At 42.6% G+C, this 19,682-nt stretch overlaps 1 protein-coding gene across 4 annotated transcripts in view; it reads left to right on the forward strand.

Moving 5' to 3' along the window:
* NTRK2 (neurotrophic receptor tyrosine kinase 2) overlaps positions 1-19,682 on the forward strand; it is a 337,144-nt gene that overhangs the window by 168,813 nt on the left and 148,649 nt on the right. For all 4 annotated transcript variants that reach the window (XM_077749483.1, XM_077749485.1, XM_077749486.1 and 1 more), the window contains one exon: positions 15,605-15,652. In XM_077749483.1, coding sequence (XP_077605609.1) covers positions 15,605-15,652 — 48 coding nt within the window. The remainder of the gene's footprint in view (positions 1-15,604; positions 15,653-19,682) is intronic.

Here is a 19,682-nt window from a genome sequence, read left to right on the forward strand (position 1 = left end):
AAAAGACCTAAGACGTTGGCCCTCTCGAACAGGACTTTCAGCTTCTCTTCCACCTAATTGATAGAAAGCAGTTTCTCTAAGCCAGAGCTATATTTCTAAATTGTGTAAAAAGAAATGAGTGGAAATTTAATTTTAAGCCAAACAGTTTTTTTTTTCTTTTACAGTCAGTTCATTCTTCATGCTTGTTTATTTGCCCCACCAGCATCTTTTACTTCAGGCGTTTTAAGGAAGGGGTGTTTTCCTGTCCAAGTCTTTATAACTGGAGGCCTACGAGCAGTTATATAGAGTGGGTTTGGATGATATATATTAAAGATGATAAATCATTTTCCAGCCTTCCATAACATTTTATTTTCTCTGGATCCTTACGTCTTTCTGACTCAGGTACCTGGGCTGATTAATGCCCCATCTCCCCCATGACGCTTTAATCCGGGGTCTGTGTTTCATTTGCCTGCCAATAGTGATAGCCAATAAATTAATCATGCAGCCGTGCAAGCCTTGCCATGAAGGCTGCTGGCGGCATAAAACTGCCCATCACAAGGCAGGCAATTCTGAGCCTCCATTTAGCTGGTACCCTCAAGACTCAACATCGTTCCGCAGTTGGAGCTGGAAATGCTCATTTCTTCATAGGCAGGGGCTGGGAAAATGAAGGAAGGCTAATTAATGCATTCAAGGGATCCTACTGAATCAGCAAGCCCCTTAAAGGCACAACAGACACAAACAGGCAGCTGCAGCCTTTTGGGATTCAAAACACCAACAAAAGAGCTAGTTAAATATTTGAATAGCTAAAGTATATGTCTATTAATGCCCATGCAAATTGCTAAAATAGGCTATCCCCCCCATCTCCAGTGGAGTCAAAGTCATTGAAATCGCAAAGCCTTTCATCCTGTCAAACACGTCATTGGAGAGCAGAACATTTACATCTCCATAACAGGCCTGTCCAACTGTCGCTTAGGGTAGTACAACTTGGGTACATGAGAGAACTCCAGAATAGGGCATCCATTCACTCCAGCCTTTGGGGGTGCAGGACTGACTGACAGTTAGGCTGCAGCAACACCATCCCTGTGTTAATTTAGCGTGTTATGGTTGCAAATATCTTGAACAATAAATATCCCAAGCTCTGGATATGGCTTGGTCCAAGGCCTAAATTCTGTGATCCAGATCCATCTTTTGGCTCTCTTCCCTTGGATTGGCTCGACTTGGAAATAACACGTTTCTCTCACGGTTGTAGCAAAGATGACTTCAATCCACTCCTGTTGCTAGATCCTTCCAGATGCCCATCCTGCAGGAAACAAAACATTGCTTATGTCACCCTTCATGCAGACATCCAAGGCTTGGATTTGATCAGACTACAGGCCAATCCTTGAACCAACCACTGTGGGAAGGGTGTAGAGTTGCTGATTTTTAATGCCTGAGCCCCCGGTTCCTTCTTGAATCACATTGGCTGTCTGGGGGTGGTGGACAACCAAATGAAAATCATTACCAGTTAAGGAAGAGGACATGCGTACAGGGTGGCAATCTAAATAGCAACAGCAATAAACCAACAAAGCAGCAAACAGATAAACTAGAATACTCTGCTCAGATCACCATAACAAAATATCACAGATTTGTTGGCTTAAACAACAGGCATTTATTTTCTCACAGTTCTGGAGCCTAGAAGTCCAAGATCAAGGTGCAGCCAACAGAGTTCCTGGTGAGGCCCTCTTCCTGGCGTGCAGACGGCCACCTGCTCACTGTGTCCTTGCATGGCCTTTCCTCTGTGGTTTGCAGACAGAGCAAGCTCTGGTGCCTTTTCTCATAAGGACACGAGCCTTGTAAGATTAGCACCCCTTGTTTAGGACTGCATTTAACCTTAGCTACCTCCTTAACAGCTCAAATACAGCCACACTAGGGATTAGGGCTTCAATGCATGAATTTGGGGGTTACACAATTCAGTCCAGAGCACAAATGAAAATGATAATCCTCAGCTGTCCATCTCTAATAAATCCTTCTTGGGTAGGTTCTTATCCATCAGAGTCAACTGTTTTTATGGTTTTATAGTCTGAGAGTAAATGTGCTTAGTAAGCTTCTAATGCTTAATTCTAATGCGTTCAGTGAAGAACACCCAACCATGGATCCAATCATATTGCATCCATTTAATGACCACAAATGTAGGGACCAAGAAGGTTCCAGAGGTTAATATTTAGTTATGATTCTAGAACTATGAAACAATTTGAGATTCCCCAGACAAGAGACCTTGTATCTTTTTAGAACTCATCTTTTAGAAAGGCCTTTAGTGAAAAATGATGAGCTCTGAAAAAAAAAAAAAGAGAGAGAGGCCTAAGCCCACAGAATCAGACCCCTTGATATTTTTAATAATGGTAATGCGACCTACCTTAGTCACCCACATATCCCATCAGACCTGGTTCCAAATGACCTCTGACTCTTAAAAAAATAAAAATTTCCCTCCAAATAATGAAGATTTCCATAGTTGGTAGACTCTATTAATTAAACATAATTCCCAAAGACAAGCTCTGAATACGTGTCTTTGCTTCAAAGACATGGCCTTCTAAGGGGATTGTTTATAAGGTCACAACTCATTTCCGAATGTGAGTTAAAATGTGTTTTAAAAAATTTTGCTGGCGAGGATGTGGAGAAACAGGCACCCTCCTACACTGTTGGNGACATAAATACAATAAACTGAACATAGCACAACAAAAAAAATAAGGCATTTGAGAAAATGTTAACTAAAATAAAAAATAAGTAAAGCGGAGACTCTAGAACCAGCTGTCTACCTCCAGCATTTACTACCTATTTGGGATTTGGACAAGTTACTCAGTTTTTCGGCGTGTCAGTTTACCCATCTGAAAAGGCGATAATGATAGTATCTATCTCATAATGCCATTATGAGAATTAGATGAGTAAACCTTTATAAATCATGTACAACCATGTCTGGCACATAGGAGGTGCTATAAAATTATGTGTTAAGTAAAATATTTATAATGTAAAATTAAAAAAATGTGTTTTAAAAAATTTTTTGTGTTACTTCATAATTAACATTTATGCATTATGTATTTATGTACACACCCATATATGCTGTAGGGAGTACTTATTATGGGCAGGTACTCGCTTACATGTACTGGAGTCCTTTTATTTAAAAAAAAAAGCCCCATATTTTTATAGATAGGACTGTCTTTTAATAAGGTTCACTTGGAACTTCCCTCTTACATCAGTCAGAATAGGCTAGGTTATGTTGCAGAAAGAAATAACCCTTAAAACAGCAAAGGAGATGATGTCCTTATGCTGCCTATACAACACAGGTTGGCAGGATGGCTTTATTTATCTTAGCTTTTTAGAAACTAGAACATTACCATGCTACTACCTAAACATGTGGCCTCATGGTTCAGTGTGGCAGAATGAAGAAGCACTATGAAATCTTCTGCCTAGAAGTGGTATGGGTTGTGCCTATTATGTTTTCTTTGGCAAAAGCAATGGATTGGTGGAGGTGGGAAGGAGAGTCCAATCCTCTTCTGAGCCAGGAAGGAGAAGCAAGCAATGTAGTAGGTGATACAAACATGAATCCATGTTATACCAAATTTGGCTCTTTTTTTGAAACTGGTTTATTTTATTTTATTGTTTTATAGATTTCTTTTTATATGAGAGAGAGAGAGAGGGTGAGCACATGAGTGGAGGAGGGGCAGAGAGAGAGAGAGAGAGAGAGAGAGAGGAGAGAATCTTAAGCAGGCTCCATGCTCAGTGCAGAGTCTGACATGGGGCTCGATCCCAGGATCCTGGGATGATGACCTGAGCTGAAATCAAGAGTCACACTCAACTGACTGGGCCACCCAGGCACACCCCCCCCCCAAATTTGGCTCTTGATCAAAGAATGCAAAGGTGAGAAGTTGGAATTCATTCAACAAATCTTTATGGGGTACAGGACACTATACTCAGTGCTAGAGATGGAGAGACAAGAAACAAATATCTGTTGCTCATAAAGAACTTACAGTTTAGGGAGAGGTTACAAGTAAGTGGATAATTAAAATTCACAGTGGAATGAGCTACGACAGGGAAAGAACTGTGTTTTGGAAATACAGAGGACAGTAGTCAATGGTCATGAATGTCCCCACTGTTGTCTAACTCTTGTTGTACAACATAGTCTCTACTATACTTGGAGGACAGCTTATGCCCTATTTTTAAATCCTTCTGGTTTGACCCAAACAGCAATGGAGCTATTTGTTGTTGCACCTACCATGTGTAAAGTGCCCTGCTTGACACTGTTGTAACTGTTATAGAGTTCTAATGGAAGAAGGTGAAGAACTAAATTTCTTATTTTCAACTTAGAGTGCTCACAAGATAATAGGAAAAATAAGATTACATAAATAATTAATACACTGGAGAATGTGGTATTTATCAGGAGACAAACAACCTAAATGTCAATGGGGGATATTTTTTATTTGAGGAGTGAAGAAATGGTTCCCAATGGAGTGACTTTTAAGGTGGATTTTGTTGGATGAATGGAGTTTGATGATCAAAAATGGAGCTTGAAGGTTACATTTCAGGTAGAAAGAAACAGCTGGCAAAACATTGGGAAGCAGAATTCCATTCTGCATTATGAACCCAGCATTTATCACACTGCCTTGCATCTATCAGGTGGTCAAAGAATAGTTTTCAAATGAATTAATGGCTAAATAAGAAAATTTAAGGCATATTCAATTAAGGAATGTAAACTAACAGTTTAACTAGAATCTTGGGGGATTTTAAAGGGTATCCTAAGTGATAAAGCTTGGGCCAGGTCATGGGGCCAGGACAAGGTTTTGAATGCCATTGAAAATTTGGGACTTTATTATTTCTTTACCTCTCTGTTTGTATAATACCAGAGGGTTGACAGAGGTCTCCCAGATATGTTAGCTTCTGTGATCCTAAGGTAGTTGTGTGAGGAGAGCAGTGCAGTAATTTTTGCTCTGAGGAGAGACTCTTAGAGAGAGACCCAGTCACTATGGGGTGTCTTTCAGGAAATGGTGGGCCCAAGTCACAAAACCAAGACTTGGAGTCCAAATCCAGTTCCTGTCCATACTTCATTGTCCCTCTGTTGTGGGGCCAGGACACCATTCTTTGGTGTTTGGGGGCAGCAGAAATGATAATATCAGAGTTGTTCCTTGCAAGGTATAAGATAAGAGAAAGAAGGGGGCTGACAGCAAAGACCTCAGTAACAAGAATATTGGAATAACGTAGAAAAGATTGAGCTTCCTTAGTGACAGTGAGTGTAGACAGGCTAAGGCTTCTTTTTAACAGAGATAAAAGGTTTAGGGATAAATTCCACCTCTGCTGGCCCATGACCTAGGCCAGTGTTTCTCAATCTCAGGCACCATTGCTATTTTAGGCCTTAAACCCGTTATTGTGGGGGACTGTCCTGTGCATTGTTGGCTGTTTAGCAAAATCCCCAGCCACTACCCATGATGTGCCAGTAGCACATACCCTCCAACCACTCCTCCCATTGTGACAACCTCACGTCTCTAGACGCTGTCCTCTGGGAGGCAAAATTGTCCCCATGTGAGAACCAGTGACCTAGCCAGTCAATTTTGATTCATTTCCAGAAAAGCAGTGGATCTTAAAGAGTCAATGGGCATCCGGTGGGGGAAACATAAAAGTAGTAAATACAGTTTCATCTGATGGTTTTGGGGTTCTTCCACTGACAGTGTGTTCCCACGTCCAGTGACACCAAGCACAGGGCCGATAGCTAATTCATGTGACCAGCATTCCATTCTAAATAATGGCTTTTCATATTGTTCTATTTATGGCCATTTTATTCAATTATTTTTTATTCAACACCCAGCTTCATAAGTGTATATAATCCTATTATGTTCTACTCCATTATGGAAGCTTCCTAATAGAAGAGCACACGGTAATGAAATTAAATACACATCCCGGCTCTTGTATCAGCCTCACACATTTCCTGACCTTGGCAGGGTTCAAGAGTGTGGAGGTAGGTAGATAGGATAGGAAGAGAGACAGCAGGTCACTGAAAAGCAAGACAAAGGTGCTGAAGGATGATACGAAGCAAGTCATCACATTCCTGGATCAAAGTGAAGAATTTGAGTATAGTTAAAAGTGGAGACTATCCTTTACCAGAATCATGGTTAGAAAAGCCACCATCTCTCTCTCTCTCCAAAAGCCCACAATACAGCCACACACACACACACACACACACAAATGCCTGCAAGGTGTTTTGCATTAGCTGTAGCAAGTGTTGGCTTAGGTGAACTAAAAAAGAATTGCACATTATATACATATAAATATAAACAATGTAAAGTAAATCTAAATATAACTATAAATACATAGCAGGCACTGCAAAGGCATTTCCAAATGCATTGGCTGTGGCAGCAAACCTTGAGGATGGAAGAGAGGGGAGCATAGCCTGCCTTCACTTTGGCCTCACTTGGCAACTGAACAGAATTGACAGGTCTAAGCAAGTCAGCCGAGGTCTGAGTCATTGTTTAGGTTTTCCATGGAAACGAAAGCTCATGGGAATTGACATAAAGTGTTTGCCAGACTCTCTGGGTTTGTCATTCTCTTTGAAGGCCACTAATATCACTTCTAAGATGATTCTCGGAGATTCAGCCAATTTCCTTTCCAAACACTAGCTCAGAGTGCTTACCAACATTGCTGTGCAGAGAGAGGGACATTTGGGATGAGTCTCAAGCAGTCATTCACTGAACATTGAGGCAGTGTGAACAGAGAAGTTTTGGGTGTATGCAACCATATCACTTGCCTTCCCTGCAGGGAGCTTGTGAACACTGAAAAAAAAGTTTTAGGGCATTTTTTTGTCTCTAGACAAATAGAAAGGCAAAGCTTAGATAGGATTCTCTTGTGTCTATCAACTTGTATTGGTAAACAGAGGTTGCCTCTGCCTTGCTCAAAGTTCCCAGCTTGGAAACGAATTATTAGGAGTTTCAGGTTCCATTTTTTTACCCCCCTAGGGAAGACTCTGACCACCATTGTTAAAGAAAAAGCCTTTAGCATTTGCAATATATTAAAAAAAAAAAATCCAGCGCTTTGTATAGTTTAATTGTGAATTGCTAAGATGTGGACCAACTGGATTTCCTTGGAAATATTCCACATGTTCAAATAAAAGAGGGAAATAGTCAGTATTTCTGCCCCTCAGAAGTTAAATGTTTGAAATAAGGGATCAGGACATTTTGCCACAGGCAAGTCTGGTTTCATCTATTGCTACTTGAGACTTCTGAACTTTAAGTCTATAGGACTTAAAGCTTTAGTCTGCTTTTATTTTTTTAATGCAGCAATAGAAGCTGACCAATTTTCCCTAATTAAAGTAATATCTAATCCTACATAAGTGGGCTGTCATATAGCAAATATTCAGTAAGTTCTACTTTCTAAAATTGCATTTGCACAGCCAGGCCCTTCTCTCAAGATGAGAATATAGTGACCCAAAAGCATCTGAGCATTACTTAGCAGGAGAAAATCTAGGCCAGTTGACTGAGAGCTTTTCTTTAAATTGCACATGATCTCACATTCCCAAAATACCCATGCTCAGGGAAGCTATATAAGGCCATGTGGCAATCTGTTCTCAGTCATATGTGCCTAATGATTAGTAGTATCGATTACTGGATTTTGAATGGGACTTCAATTTCTTTTCTCAACCCTTGTCTCATGGAGTAGGAAGCAGAGCCTGTAAGGGGGAAGGGACTCACCCAAGGTCATGTGGTTTGTTGCCTTGTTTAGGGACAGCCCCCTCTGACATCTAGTCCAGCATCTTTATTCCACACTCTTACCTGGAGTGCTGAGTTTCAAGTATTGCTTACCTTTGAATACTGTCCTCAGTGAGGTTTCACTGAAGTGCCATGAATGAATCATAAGGGTAGCAAACATATCTGCAAACACATAGTGTTTTTTTTGCTGAGTGTATAATTTGCATATTGTCATTTTCATTAGACTTGCTGAGCTCATTATGCTTTTTTAAAAAAAAGTTGCTTTCATTTATTATACAAGTATTTCTTTGTTTCAAGTTTATTTATTTCGAGAGAGAGAGAGGGGACACAAGCAGGGGCAGAGAGAGAGGGAGAGATAATCCCAAGCAGGCTCCACTGTCAGCAGAGGCTGAAGCAAAGCTCGAACTCACAAACTGTGAGATCACTACCTGAGCCAAAACCAAGAGTCAGATGTTTAACCAACTGAGCCACCCAGGGACCACTAGAATTTCCTGAGGGTCTGGGCAAAGTACTGGAGGTACTACATAGGCAAGATCCCTGTAGCAAATGCTGGTGATGTCACACCCATACCCTCTCAGTTCTTACCCACAAGGTCCTGTTGCACACACCCATGACTCTGTCTCTGCTTTATCCTAGCCAGAAGCCCTTGCCAGTGGCAGGTGGCAGTTGGAGCATGAACTGCCCAGCTTCCTCACCTTCTGGGTGGGATAACTTTAAGCTGCATTCACTACCACCTCCTGAGACCCCCAGGGGTTTGAACTCTACTTGTAGACAGTGTGCCCCATTGGATATGACATCCATTGCCAGCTTCTTTCCCTGCCTGCACTTGAGTCCTTAGGTCAGAGTCTGCTTTGGGGGAAGCCTTGTCTAAGACAGTCTCTGATTTCTGGGAGCTCAAGTTCTAGGAAAGGATACAGACAGTAAACAATAAATCAAATAAGTAGGGCCATTTATTGGTATGTGCTGAGAAGGATGAGATGATAGTAGAGAGACATTGGCTAAAGCAGTGAGGTTGGGCCCCCGCCAACCCCCACCAAGGATGTGATGGCTGATCTGAAACCTGGAGGCTGAGCAGCGGTTAGGCAGGAAAAGAGCCCAGAAGAGGATTCTGGGAGGAGGCAAGAAGATGTGCAAAGTGAGCAGGGACAGGAAAGAGGCCAGGGTGGTGGCTTCATAGGAGACAGCTGAGGCTACATCACATGGGACTCCACAGTGAGGAACAAGAAGCCACTAGAGCGCTTGATGGTGTGGGCATCTGGTGGCTTGGTTGGTTAATCATCCAACTTCAGCTCGGGTCATGATCTCACGGTTCATGAGTTCGAGACCCACATTGGGACCCGTGCTGATGGTGTAGATCCTGTTTGAGATTGTTCTCTCTTCCTCTTTCCCTGCCCTTTCCATGCTCTCTCTCTCTCTCTCTCTCTCTCAAAAATTAATAAATAAGAATAAAAAAAGAAAATGACTATTCTGGCAGCTCCATGGAGAAGAGGTTGGGGGAGGCGAGGGTGGAGCAGGACACCAGTTGGAGGTCCACCTGAGAGATGGTGGATGGTTCTCAGCACCCAGCTTCAACTGTTGGCAGGGAGCATCATTAAATAGAACTTAAATGTAGAGTACTATGCATTCACATCTTTGTCTCTAAAACTATTTAAATGTATTTCAGTCTTTCTCAGCATTTTGTGGTGAAGAACCCTTTTAAAATCTAGCAAAATCTGTGGATTATATATTTTCTTTGTCTATATGTATTAGTTAACATAGTCTCCCTACCATGGTAAGTAAGTCCCAAAGTGGGAAATGGTTCAAACACAAGAGTTTATTTCTTGCATACAGATGACAGTCAGAGGATAAATGGCTTCACAGGCTCTCAGGGAGAAGAATTTGTTTTCTACACAGCCTATACCTGTGAAATAATACTGGGAGAGTTAGCAGAGAATGTCTCTGCTATCTTCACATCATAACTTCCAAGTTTGCTGTGAAGATTGTTTCCACTCTGGACACGTAGAAGGGGAAAGAGCATGAAGTGACACGTAGGAGAGGTCTTGGAAGGCTGGTCTGGAAGTAGTACCATCACTCTGCTCACCTTCCATTCGCTGCAATTTAATGGTATGACCACAACCAACCTCAAGGAGGGCTGGAAAGTGTAGTCTAGCTGTGGACCCAGAAAAAGAGAGAAATCTAGTTTTCAGAGGGCACATAGCACTTTCAGCCATAATACACACATATATGTTTGGGGGTTTTGTTTGGTTTTTATGTTTTGTTTTTGTTTTGTTTTGTTTTTGTATTTGTCACTGGAGGTGTTCAATGTTACTTTTCCTAAAGAACAGTAACTCTGAAGGAGTCACTTCAGAGATTTGAGGGAAGGAAAGGGATGAAGCCAATGAGGGTTGGTCAGGAGGATCCTTTACACAAGTTCCAGAACCAGTTAACTAAAAGCAAACCCTCTTCCTCGCCTGTGCAAATGGGACTTTTATATAAAAGTTGTGTCCTTAAGTGAAAGATTACGATTAAATCAAAGTAGAAAGTTGGCCTCACACTACACTGTTCTGTGCCCTGAAGAGCTGGAATTCATCTGAAATAAACTCTTACTCTCTCTAATTATGTATCAGTTGGGAAGGGAGATGACTGCATTATCAACAAAGTGATTCTTTGCGTTCCTTTCCCCTCTGCTCTAATGACCAATCCTCCTGGTTCTTTGAGGTAACAGGCTATAGGCTACTCAGTTAAACACTTACCAAGTGTCTACTCAGAACTCAACACTCTCTGATCCATGCTTTCCCTGTAAGAGAAAGGCAGCTTGGAAGTTCCTCCTTCCAGTGTCCTTTAGGGAGTGGGTGTGGCCATAGGAAGCTGGCAGTAAAGTACATTCTGTCAGTGAATCGTATTTTCCCATTTGCTCCCATTACGGTGTTAGAGATGCTTTCCTTGGGGGTGGAGGGTTGTGAGTCTTGCTTTACAATAAAAACAAATTACCTTCGAGAACACAGCAAATTTTAATTTCTCCCAAATTAAAAGGGAGGAGAGCTTATTTTTCTCCTAACAGACTGAGACAAGTTTTCTGCAGCTTAGAAAGAGGGGCAAAAAAATAAAAAACTGTATTCTCTGGAGATTAGAACGCTTCTTACAATCGCATTTAGAGTTTGTGATTCAGCACCCACGGGGAAGATTAGGTTTCTTCCACCTTGACTGTTTCTCATTTCTTCCCCTGATTCTCTTGCCTGTATCATAAATACTCCTTTTCAGCCCCCTAAATTGTAGCTGTTTTCCTTTGAGAGACATTTGAAAAGCAATCTTTATTACCATTTTTTTTTGGATCTCCTCTTAGAGTTATTAATGTGTTAATGCATTCTCCTTCTCTGGTCAGGGAAGATTGAGCTTTCTTCAATATGAGAAGGATTTAATTGATTTATTTCATAATTTAGAGTCTGTTGGTCTAGATTGCAGAAAGACAAGTTCCTTTAAACTCACTGCAACTACATTTGCTTTTGAAGGAGCCCTTTATTTTGCAGCAAATAAAGTGTCCTTATTAAACAGAAAATAAAAGAATGTCTGGCAGGACTCTGCTCCCAATGGGTGAAACATCACAGGAAATTGAGAAATTGTTTCTTTTTAGCCTTGTGGGAGAATCTTGCTGGTGAGATTTCGTATTAAGGTCTTAAGACTACTGCTTAAATCCATCAAGAAAGACCCATTGAACAAGGGACAGCTTGGGAAGGAAGAGAGCACCAAGGTGACCTTGCTCTCCCAGGGCTCTTATATTTTCCAAGAAATCTGGGGAATGGCCAAGAAGAGATAAAATAACTGTGTCATTGTGTTAAAGAGAACTTAGACCTACTTTAGTAATTTAGGATTAAGTTTGTCAAAAGGGAGCTGCTGTTGGATGCCCTTTCATCAATGCCTGCAGAAGAGGGTGTCTCATTTGGCCAAATAAGAAATGTGTCCTAAGTATGGCGTCCAACTTACATTCTTCAGTTAGACCATGGGTGCTGGAACTTGGGCCTTGGACCTGTGTCCTGAGCTCTAGACCTGTGGCCCAGACCCTGGATGTTTCCCCTGTATCTTCACAGAGACGCTTGACCTGAGACTTGTGTCGCACACCCCTGCTCTGAGGTTAGCCACTCAGCTGGGTTCTGAGTTCCTTGCAGATGCTCTAGGCACCACTGTATGTTCTATTGTCCAAAACCAAACCCTTCCTTCTTCACTTCCCATACTTCCCCCGACATGACAAGTTCTGCTCACTCCCCTAAATGGGCCTGACAGCCATCTCCTGTCCCCGCACCCCTCCCCTGTGCCCGATGCAGGCCACTGCTCTCTCATGCCTTCTCTAGAAGCCTCCTGAATGGGTCTCCTGCCCTCATCTTTCCCTCTCACAATCCTGTTTGCATCCTACAGCTAAAGTGATTTTTCAAAAATTCAGCTTGATCATTTTACTGCTTGGCCCAAGGGTGTTTTGTTTTATTTTGTTTTGTTTAGAGCCTACCAGCAATTTTCATTATAAAACTCACTCTTGGACTCGCGCTTGCTTCTGTTTCAGTTTCCTACCCTTCCATTGCATCACACTCTTAATACATACAAAGCTCCCCACTCTAGCTATAAGTGGACAGTGATAGGGCCTCTCTCTGCTTTTCCCCATTCTTGGCTAATTCTTTATTTTATTTTATTATTTTATGTTTGTTTATTTTTGAGGGGGGGGGCAGAGAGAGAGGGAGACACAGAATCTGAAGTAGGCTCCAAGCTCTGAGCTTTCAGCACAGAATCGGACATGGGGCTTGAACCCAGGAACCATGAGATCATGACCTGAGCTGAGGTTGGACGCTTAACCAACTGAGCCACCCAGGCTCCCCTACTAATTCTTATTTTAAAAAACATGTTTACTTATTTATTTTGAGAGACAAAGAGAGCGAGGGAGAGCACACTGAGCAAGGGAGGGGCAGAGAGAGAGAGAGAGAGAGAGCCCTGACGTAGGATTTAATCTCATGAACCGGAAGATCATAACCTGAGCTGAAATCAGGAGTCAGATGCTCAACTGACTGAGCTACCCAGGCACCCCCCACCATTCTTGTCTAATTCTAATCTGTTACCCAGAAGCCAGAGAACTCTCCCTTGACCATGTTCCCTAGATTGGGATACACACTCCTCCTGTGAGTCCCCATGGTCCCTTGATACACTTTTCCAATAGCTAATCCTCAGTTGTCAGCTCCCTGAGGGTAGGCCCAAATGAGGGATGCTTGTTTATCTTTGAATCCTCTGCTGTACATGTGTTGATCAAGGGGGGTGGGGGGGGGAAGGAATATCTAAAATAAAACAAAAGCATTTAGTGTGGGGGTGGATCTTAGAATTGCCATTTGGGGAGCACTGATTCAGGTAGCAACGCCAGCTGTGTCCCATCGAGGCGTGAAAGTCAGGGGTATTTATCAGCAAATTGCAGAAGTACTAGGAAACACATGCAAGCTGGTTTTCCAAAAATCATGGTTGGAAAATGTAATTATGCTTTGCATCATTGGTTTTTTTGAGCATACCATGTCAATGATTAGTAAACATCTTTTGCAGAGTATCCAGGTTTTATCCGGAATGTAGATCCAGCAGCCCTGGTTCAGGCATATGCCTTTGCTAGGTTCAATGGTTCAAGGTATTTCCTATTTCAAAAAAACAAGATGAAGTTTTAGTCTCCAAATGGGGTCTCTCATGTTCAGAGGTCTGACCCAGGCTCACTCTTGTTGAACAAATAAACGAGAATGAATGACTACATACAGTGCTTTCCTATATATAAAATTGAGTCCCAATTGCAATACTCTCCACTTTGGCTAGTTATGGCTAAGCATTTTGGAAGGTTGGAAAGGCAACTATGAAAGAATGAAAAAAAGGAAACAGATTTGGCATAAGAAGGCTGACTCTGCTCCGTTATTACTTGCTGTGACCTTTGCTAAGTTTATCAGCCTCTGAGTCTTAATTCCTTGTCAATGAACAGAGTATCATATGTTATAGGGTCTGGTGGAGGAGTAAGAGAGAAATGTCTTGTGTAGAGGACACACCTGGTGAATTACAATGCCTGGATAAGTCAGAGGGGCTCTGACCCTCTTCATATCTGTGTTCTTCTTACATGCCCAACCCTAGTCTTGGAGATGTGGGGTGTGAGGCATTTCATATGGCAAAGCTGAGAGTTAGGTGGAGTCACACCATCTCTGTTCAGTTAGGTGGAGACACGCCAATGGCAGGATGGAGGTAGAAGACGGTTCACCCTTCAATTTCCCTTTGGGTGAAATGTGAAAATACACTCCTACCTTCTCACACACTTTTAGTAAAAGTTGACCACATATGATGGAAAAGCAGTTGAATTCCGTGTGTTGGGTATCTTCCTTCACATGACTCATCTCTTTGGATTCACTAATTCCATTCCTAGGATTTATCTGGAAGGAATAATTTTTGAAAATGGGGACGGATGCACCTAAGATGTGAACAGGTGCTCCTTGCGGTCATGTTTATTATTACAATTGACAAGAATCTGAAATGTGCAATCAGTGAGGGGCTGCTGTGGCACTGTCCTTCAGCAGGTTCTCCATAAGATAGAAATGATTTTGAAAGACAATGCTCAAGTGAAAGAGGCAGTCTTAAAAACTTTGATCTACTGTTTGGTTAAAACTATGTAAATTAAACAAATGGAGAAAAACAGAAACTAACCAGTAGGCAATACACTCTGTTTTCAAAGGGATTCCTGGTAACTAAGAAAGCCACAGGCACAGCGCTGCCTCGCTAGACTGAGGACCCAGTGAATGAGGTTCACTGTCTTCTGTGCAAAGGGATCTTTATTTGGCATTGGATACAGGCCAGACCTTCATCCTGTCTTCTAAAACCTGGAAGAAAGCATTCAGAGGAATATCAATCAGAAGGAAAAATCTCCTTAGAGGTTGGGGAGCCCAAGTTGTAGGTTACCAGGGGAGGAAGGTTAAATAGAAAAAAGAGTAATCATAATGACAACTTTGTAAGTCATTTTTGATGGGGCAAAGAGTTTTCATATACATTGTTTCACTTAAATTGGCTCTTCTTTACAGCTTTACTGCCTCTAAAACCCACTGTAGATCTGGAGATCTGAGAAACACAGTTACTTATTTGGGCTCCATACCCTTTATCCGCCTCTTATCCAGGGATTCCCCTGCTGTGTAGAGTTCACTTTGAACCCAGTGGAAATTACATAGAAGAGAACAGTCAGGCCCAGGAAACAAATAGGCATTTCACTGTGGCTTTATTCCCTGGAGGACCTCCAAACATTTGTCAGATCCTTCCTGACACGCGGTTCGTGGAGCTTTGTGTGACAAGAGGCACAGATCTGCTGTGAACTCCCTACTGTCACACAGCGAGTCAGTGGTAGAATCTGTGTAGCATTAAGATCTCCCCCCCCCTTTTTTTTCCTTCTTGAATCCCCCTCCAGCCCAAATATCAGTTCTCCCACAGGACTACATGTTCCTTTTGTTACTGCCTGCTTCAGCTCCACAAAAGATCTGTTTTGTCTTGTTATTTTCCCACATTGCTGCGGTTGAGAACCATCATGCATTTGTCAAACGTGTAGCGTATTTTCATCCCTAGAGCTTAGTTAGATGATTCGATACTTAGGAAGAAGAAAGTGAGAAATCAAGAAAATCGCCCAGAGCCATTATCTCTGGGTTTGGGCCATTTTTTCTCGAAGACAGGCTACTGTGTTTTATCCGGTTCAAATGCCCATGTTCTCAGAATGAGAAATAGGTCTTTACACCAAAATTCAAGCATAAGTTTCCAGGTGTTTGATAGGAAGCTTTGGTCTTCACAGGAGCTTTTTGAGGAAGTCTGTTATTTCACTACGGACAGTGCTGAATACCCCCAGTTTACGCTTCTCTTTCGAAGTTTATTTTATGTTTTGTTGTGGTTTTCAGATTTCTCATGGTTTGGATTTGGGAAAGTAAAATCAAGACAAGGTGTTGGTAAGTAGTTACTCCTTCTTTGGATAAGTAACGAGTTTATGTTGCTTGATTCGGATGAAACTGCTTGGCTCTTCTTCTCACGTGTCAGCCCCTTGATTAATTTTCTGTGTTCCTTGTTTCTGATTTGCTGAAGACAGAGGACTAGAATTTTTCCAGAAAAGGCATGACTTTCACTCACTGAGTTCAGCAAATGGTTTTATATTTTTAAAGTCGACTTGTTTTTATCCCAGGAAGGCTGCCAATTGTTGTACCAGGTCTAGGTAGTTGCTGGGCTTTTCAGAAGCTTCAGGAAAGAAAACGCAACAGTGCCAAAGCTCTGTGTACACAAAGTTCGCTAAAAGTCAAGTCTGGACAAGCTGGGATCTTAACTTCCTTCGCTGGCCAAGATGTAGTACATTTCTGAATTGGTAAATCAGCTGTTCATTTAATGACCATTTCTCTTTCAAAACAAGACTCTAATGTCCAGACGCTCTGATTTGTACTTGATTGCATTCTATTCCTTGCATTCAGACTGTGTGCTGACAATTGAAAAGCAGAGTTTGTAGCTTACCAAATGAGTGTACATAATATATCTCATCACTGGGATTGAAATCAGGTGTGATCTTCCGGGACCTCCAATTTGTTCAGTACTTTCTATGGGTACAGCGACTATGAACAGGAATTCATTAGAAAGCATAAGAAGACAGACTGTCTTCCATCACGCATGCATATTTCCAAGATCTGGCCATCTTGGGCATCCTTGTATTAGTATTATATTTTGGTAGCAAGCTTGGCTATAGGTAAAACTGCAAATTAGGGGAAACGTACCAGTGTTGTGGAGCATTCCAGTCCTGAGTCACCCTCCCCATATGTGTTCATCCCTTCCATGCAAGGAACTCTGTTTCCTTTCCTGTTTTGAGCCTGATACTAGTAACCCTGACCCTTAGGCAGCCCTGTGAATTCCAAGGTCAAAGCTCCTAACTAGCAATGCTAAGATAGACATGTGGCAAAATTGGAACATTGGACTCAGCCATCTCAGGATTTGTTGGTGATTCCCCGAGGGGCACTTTTCAGGTTCAGCTAATCTCAAAGAGGCTAATCAGTCACTTTGCCAGGATGCCAGAGACTGCCCTCCTGGGTAATCTTAAAGGTGCCCTGTGTTAAAGCTTTGTTCTGTATACATGTCGGCGGGAAGGAGGCAGAGGGTGATAAAGTTTTGTACCGTAGCGAGTGAGATGGGGGTCTTCTTGCCACTAAACAGAAGATGACTGTAACCATGTAAGCATTTTCCAGGCCAGTTTGCCCTGCTGAGAGGTGCTTATTCTTAGAAAACTTCAAAAGCAGGGCTTCACCTTTTTAGGCCACAGCAGAGAGAATTTTTCTTCAGAATTGTTCTTTGAGCCACAGTCCATCAGAGATGCTGCAGCTTTAAAATGTAGGTTTTATTATTATTCGGGTCTGGTGAGGTCAACAGGCCAGAGGAGGACAGCCATTGAAAAGATAGTCTGTTACTCACCATTCCTGAGAGGAGAGGGCAGCCACACCACAGTGGGGGGACCCCAAGGGGAGCACTGGGGTCAGTCAGAGGGGAGAACATGGGGGCAAGAGCCTTTATGGTGGTTACCATGGGAAGGAACTGGTGAGGCAGGGTAAGTGGGTTTAGGATCGGCTGGTTTGCGTCATCTCAGCAGACCATGGGACAGACAGTCTGTCCTCGCTTGGCTGGTGCCTGACTCTGGGATGAAAGACAAGACAGGTGGATAATGGCCGGAGTATGACAGTCTGATAAGGTGGGGCAGGCTATGGATTGGTTGGATTGTATATGAAAGGTATGCTCTCAGCCAACTTCTTTACCATCTTTACCAGGAAGCTGGCGATCCCTGGGAGGGACAGGGTCAGTGAGGCCCCAGTGTTGAAGCATCAGAATACAGACAGTAAAACGCAAGGTTAACACAGCTGCTCAAGAACAAGGATCTCTACCCTTGCCTCAAAGACATCATTGGTCTTGAGAGAAGGAAACCCCTTTCCCAGATGACCTTCAGCAATTCTTAGTACAGGAAACAAGTTTAAGGCTTGGAAATGCCTGTAAGTCAGACACGCAGTATACCTTACCGAGCAGCTCCGTTGAAAGAAAAATCTCTCTTTGCACCTGTAAAATAAAAATGGGCTAAAAAATGTTTCCAGACATAGCCCATAGTTGTCAGCTTAATAATTAGAACCATGCCTCCCCCCACAACCTAGCAGGTTGCACATACCCAGCAACTGGAAGATTTTATTAATATTATAAGCCTTTTTTTCAAACCCTCTCATATGAATTTCTTATAACACGCTGTGATGTGCCCCTGACTCTTCTTCTGTCTGTCTTTTTGTGGTGTCTCCTCAAGCTCGTGCACAGACACACAATGACACATCCCGTGATAGGCGCAGACAGCCTGCTGTCAAATTATATAGACATTCATTGTCCCTGCTGAGAGCTTTTCCCCCTTCCCAACTTTGCTGTGCTCCATTAGATCAAAATGTTCATAGAAAAATGGGCTGGATCCCCATAACCTCACCAGCCATATCAATCTTCCAGGGTTTAGAACATCAGTGATGAAGAAAACGACACTTGAATTAATATTCCCCTTGACAAATTGTTGAGGTTTACATGTTGCTCAGCTTTGTCAACAGCAGCCTTCTGGCAAAGTGAAAAGGCTTTTGAAAAATTACGTCTGAAGCTTTATACCACTTCCATGCTTAACATTACCCCCACCAAACAGACAGCCCATTCCCTGGGGCTCTGTTACCAGAGCTGGGGGTTCTACTCAGGGAAACCAAGGGAAGGAAAGGGTGTCCTTGCCTGGAGGAAAGCAAAGAGCGAGTATCTTGCTATACTTCTTGAAGTCAGGGCTGCACTGTGTCCGTGGCAGATGATCTGGAGCCCAAATTCCTGGAGGAGTCTCAGCCTTGTCTTCTAGCTATCAGCTTCCTCCATGATGATTGGATGCTACAGGAATGTCGGTAGCCTGACCTGGCCCAAAGGACACTCACAAAAGAAAGCAACTGGCATCAGTGTGTTTTAATCATTACAGGGGCTCCAGAAGTGAGTATCGCTGGCCTTCTGACAACATGCGGAATATCTGAACATGAAGGCTCCTGCATTTCTGGGGGTAAACATGGAGAAATGTACGACCTTTACTGTGCCCCCTCGGGGAGCTCAGGCAGTAACATGCTTTGGGTTCCTGCACCAGGGACACAGCAAGGGGGCCAGCAGTGGGAAGGTTTTATTGGCAAGTTGTAGCACCTCTTAGCACAACATTTTTCTGCTTTTTCATCTCTGGATTTAAGCTCTGGGTGATCTAGGCCTGTCAGGAAGCAAATCATAAAACAAGGATGGTTAAGGATATTGGAAAGAACTTGTCTTTATAGCTGCTGTTGGCAGAGTTTCCACCCTTTACTAATGCCGGTGAGCAAGGCTCAAGATGAACACAGCCAGTGAGCTTGCTTTTGCTCTGAGTATTCTGTGGATTCTAAATTGGCTGTGTGAGGACTTGTTTGCAGAATTAAGCCAGAGTGTATCATTAAAGGCAACTTAAATGCACATCCCCTTGAGAGGATGCTTTAAAAAATTACCTATAATAGCAGTTGGCTGCCTCCTGCATAGTTTGTTTAAGATTCAGCTAGCTGGGGAATGTCCAATTGTTATCACTACAAACTGTGATAATCCCCTTCTGAGGGGGAAAATGAATCTTGGAGGTCGGGGAACGGATTACCATTATCTTTGATCAGGGATTCGAAAATGTATGACACAGTTACTTTTGTCTTTAGAATTGCCATGCTTCTCACTGAAATAGTTAATTAACTGAGAGGGAAAAGGCAGAGAAGGGTGGAGCTGTGGAACCATGTATTCTGGGTGGCTGGAAGACGGCGCAGTCCCGTGCTCGCTCAGCAGGTAGCGATGCAGGCTTTTTTCCCCTTGTACACAGTTGCTTGACTGATGCTCTGTTCTGCCTTTCTTCTTTCATCTTTCTGCTTTACCGTTCCTTCCTGTGTTTCTCTTGGCTTATGCCAG

The sequence above is a fragment of the Crocuta crocuta genome, unplaced genomic scaffold (assembly GCF_008692635.1).
Source record: "Crocuta crocuta isolate KB4526 unplaced genomic scaffold, BGI_CrCroc_1.0 scaffold99, whole genome shotgun sequence".
Taxonomy (NCBI): Eukaryota; Metazoa; Chordata; class Mammalia; order Carnivora; family Hyaenidae; genus Crocuta; species Crocuta crocuta.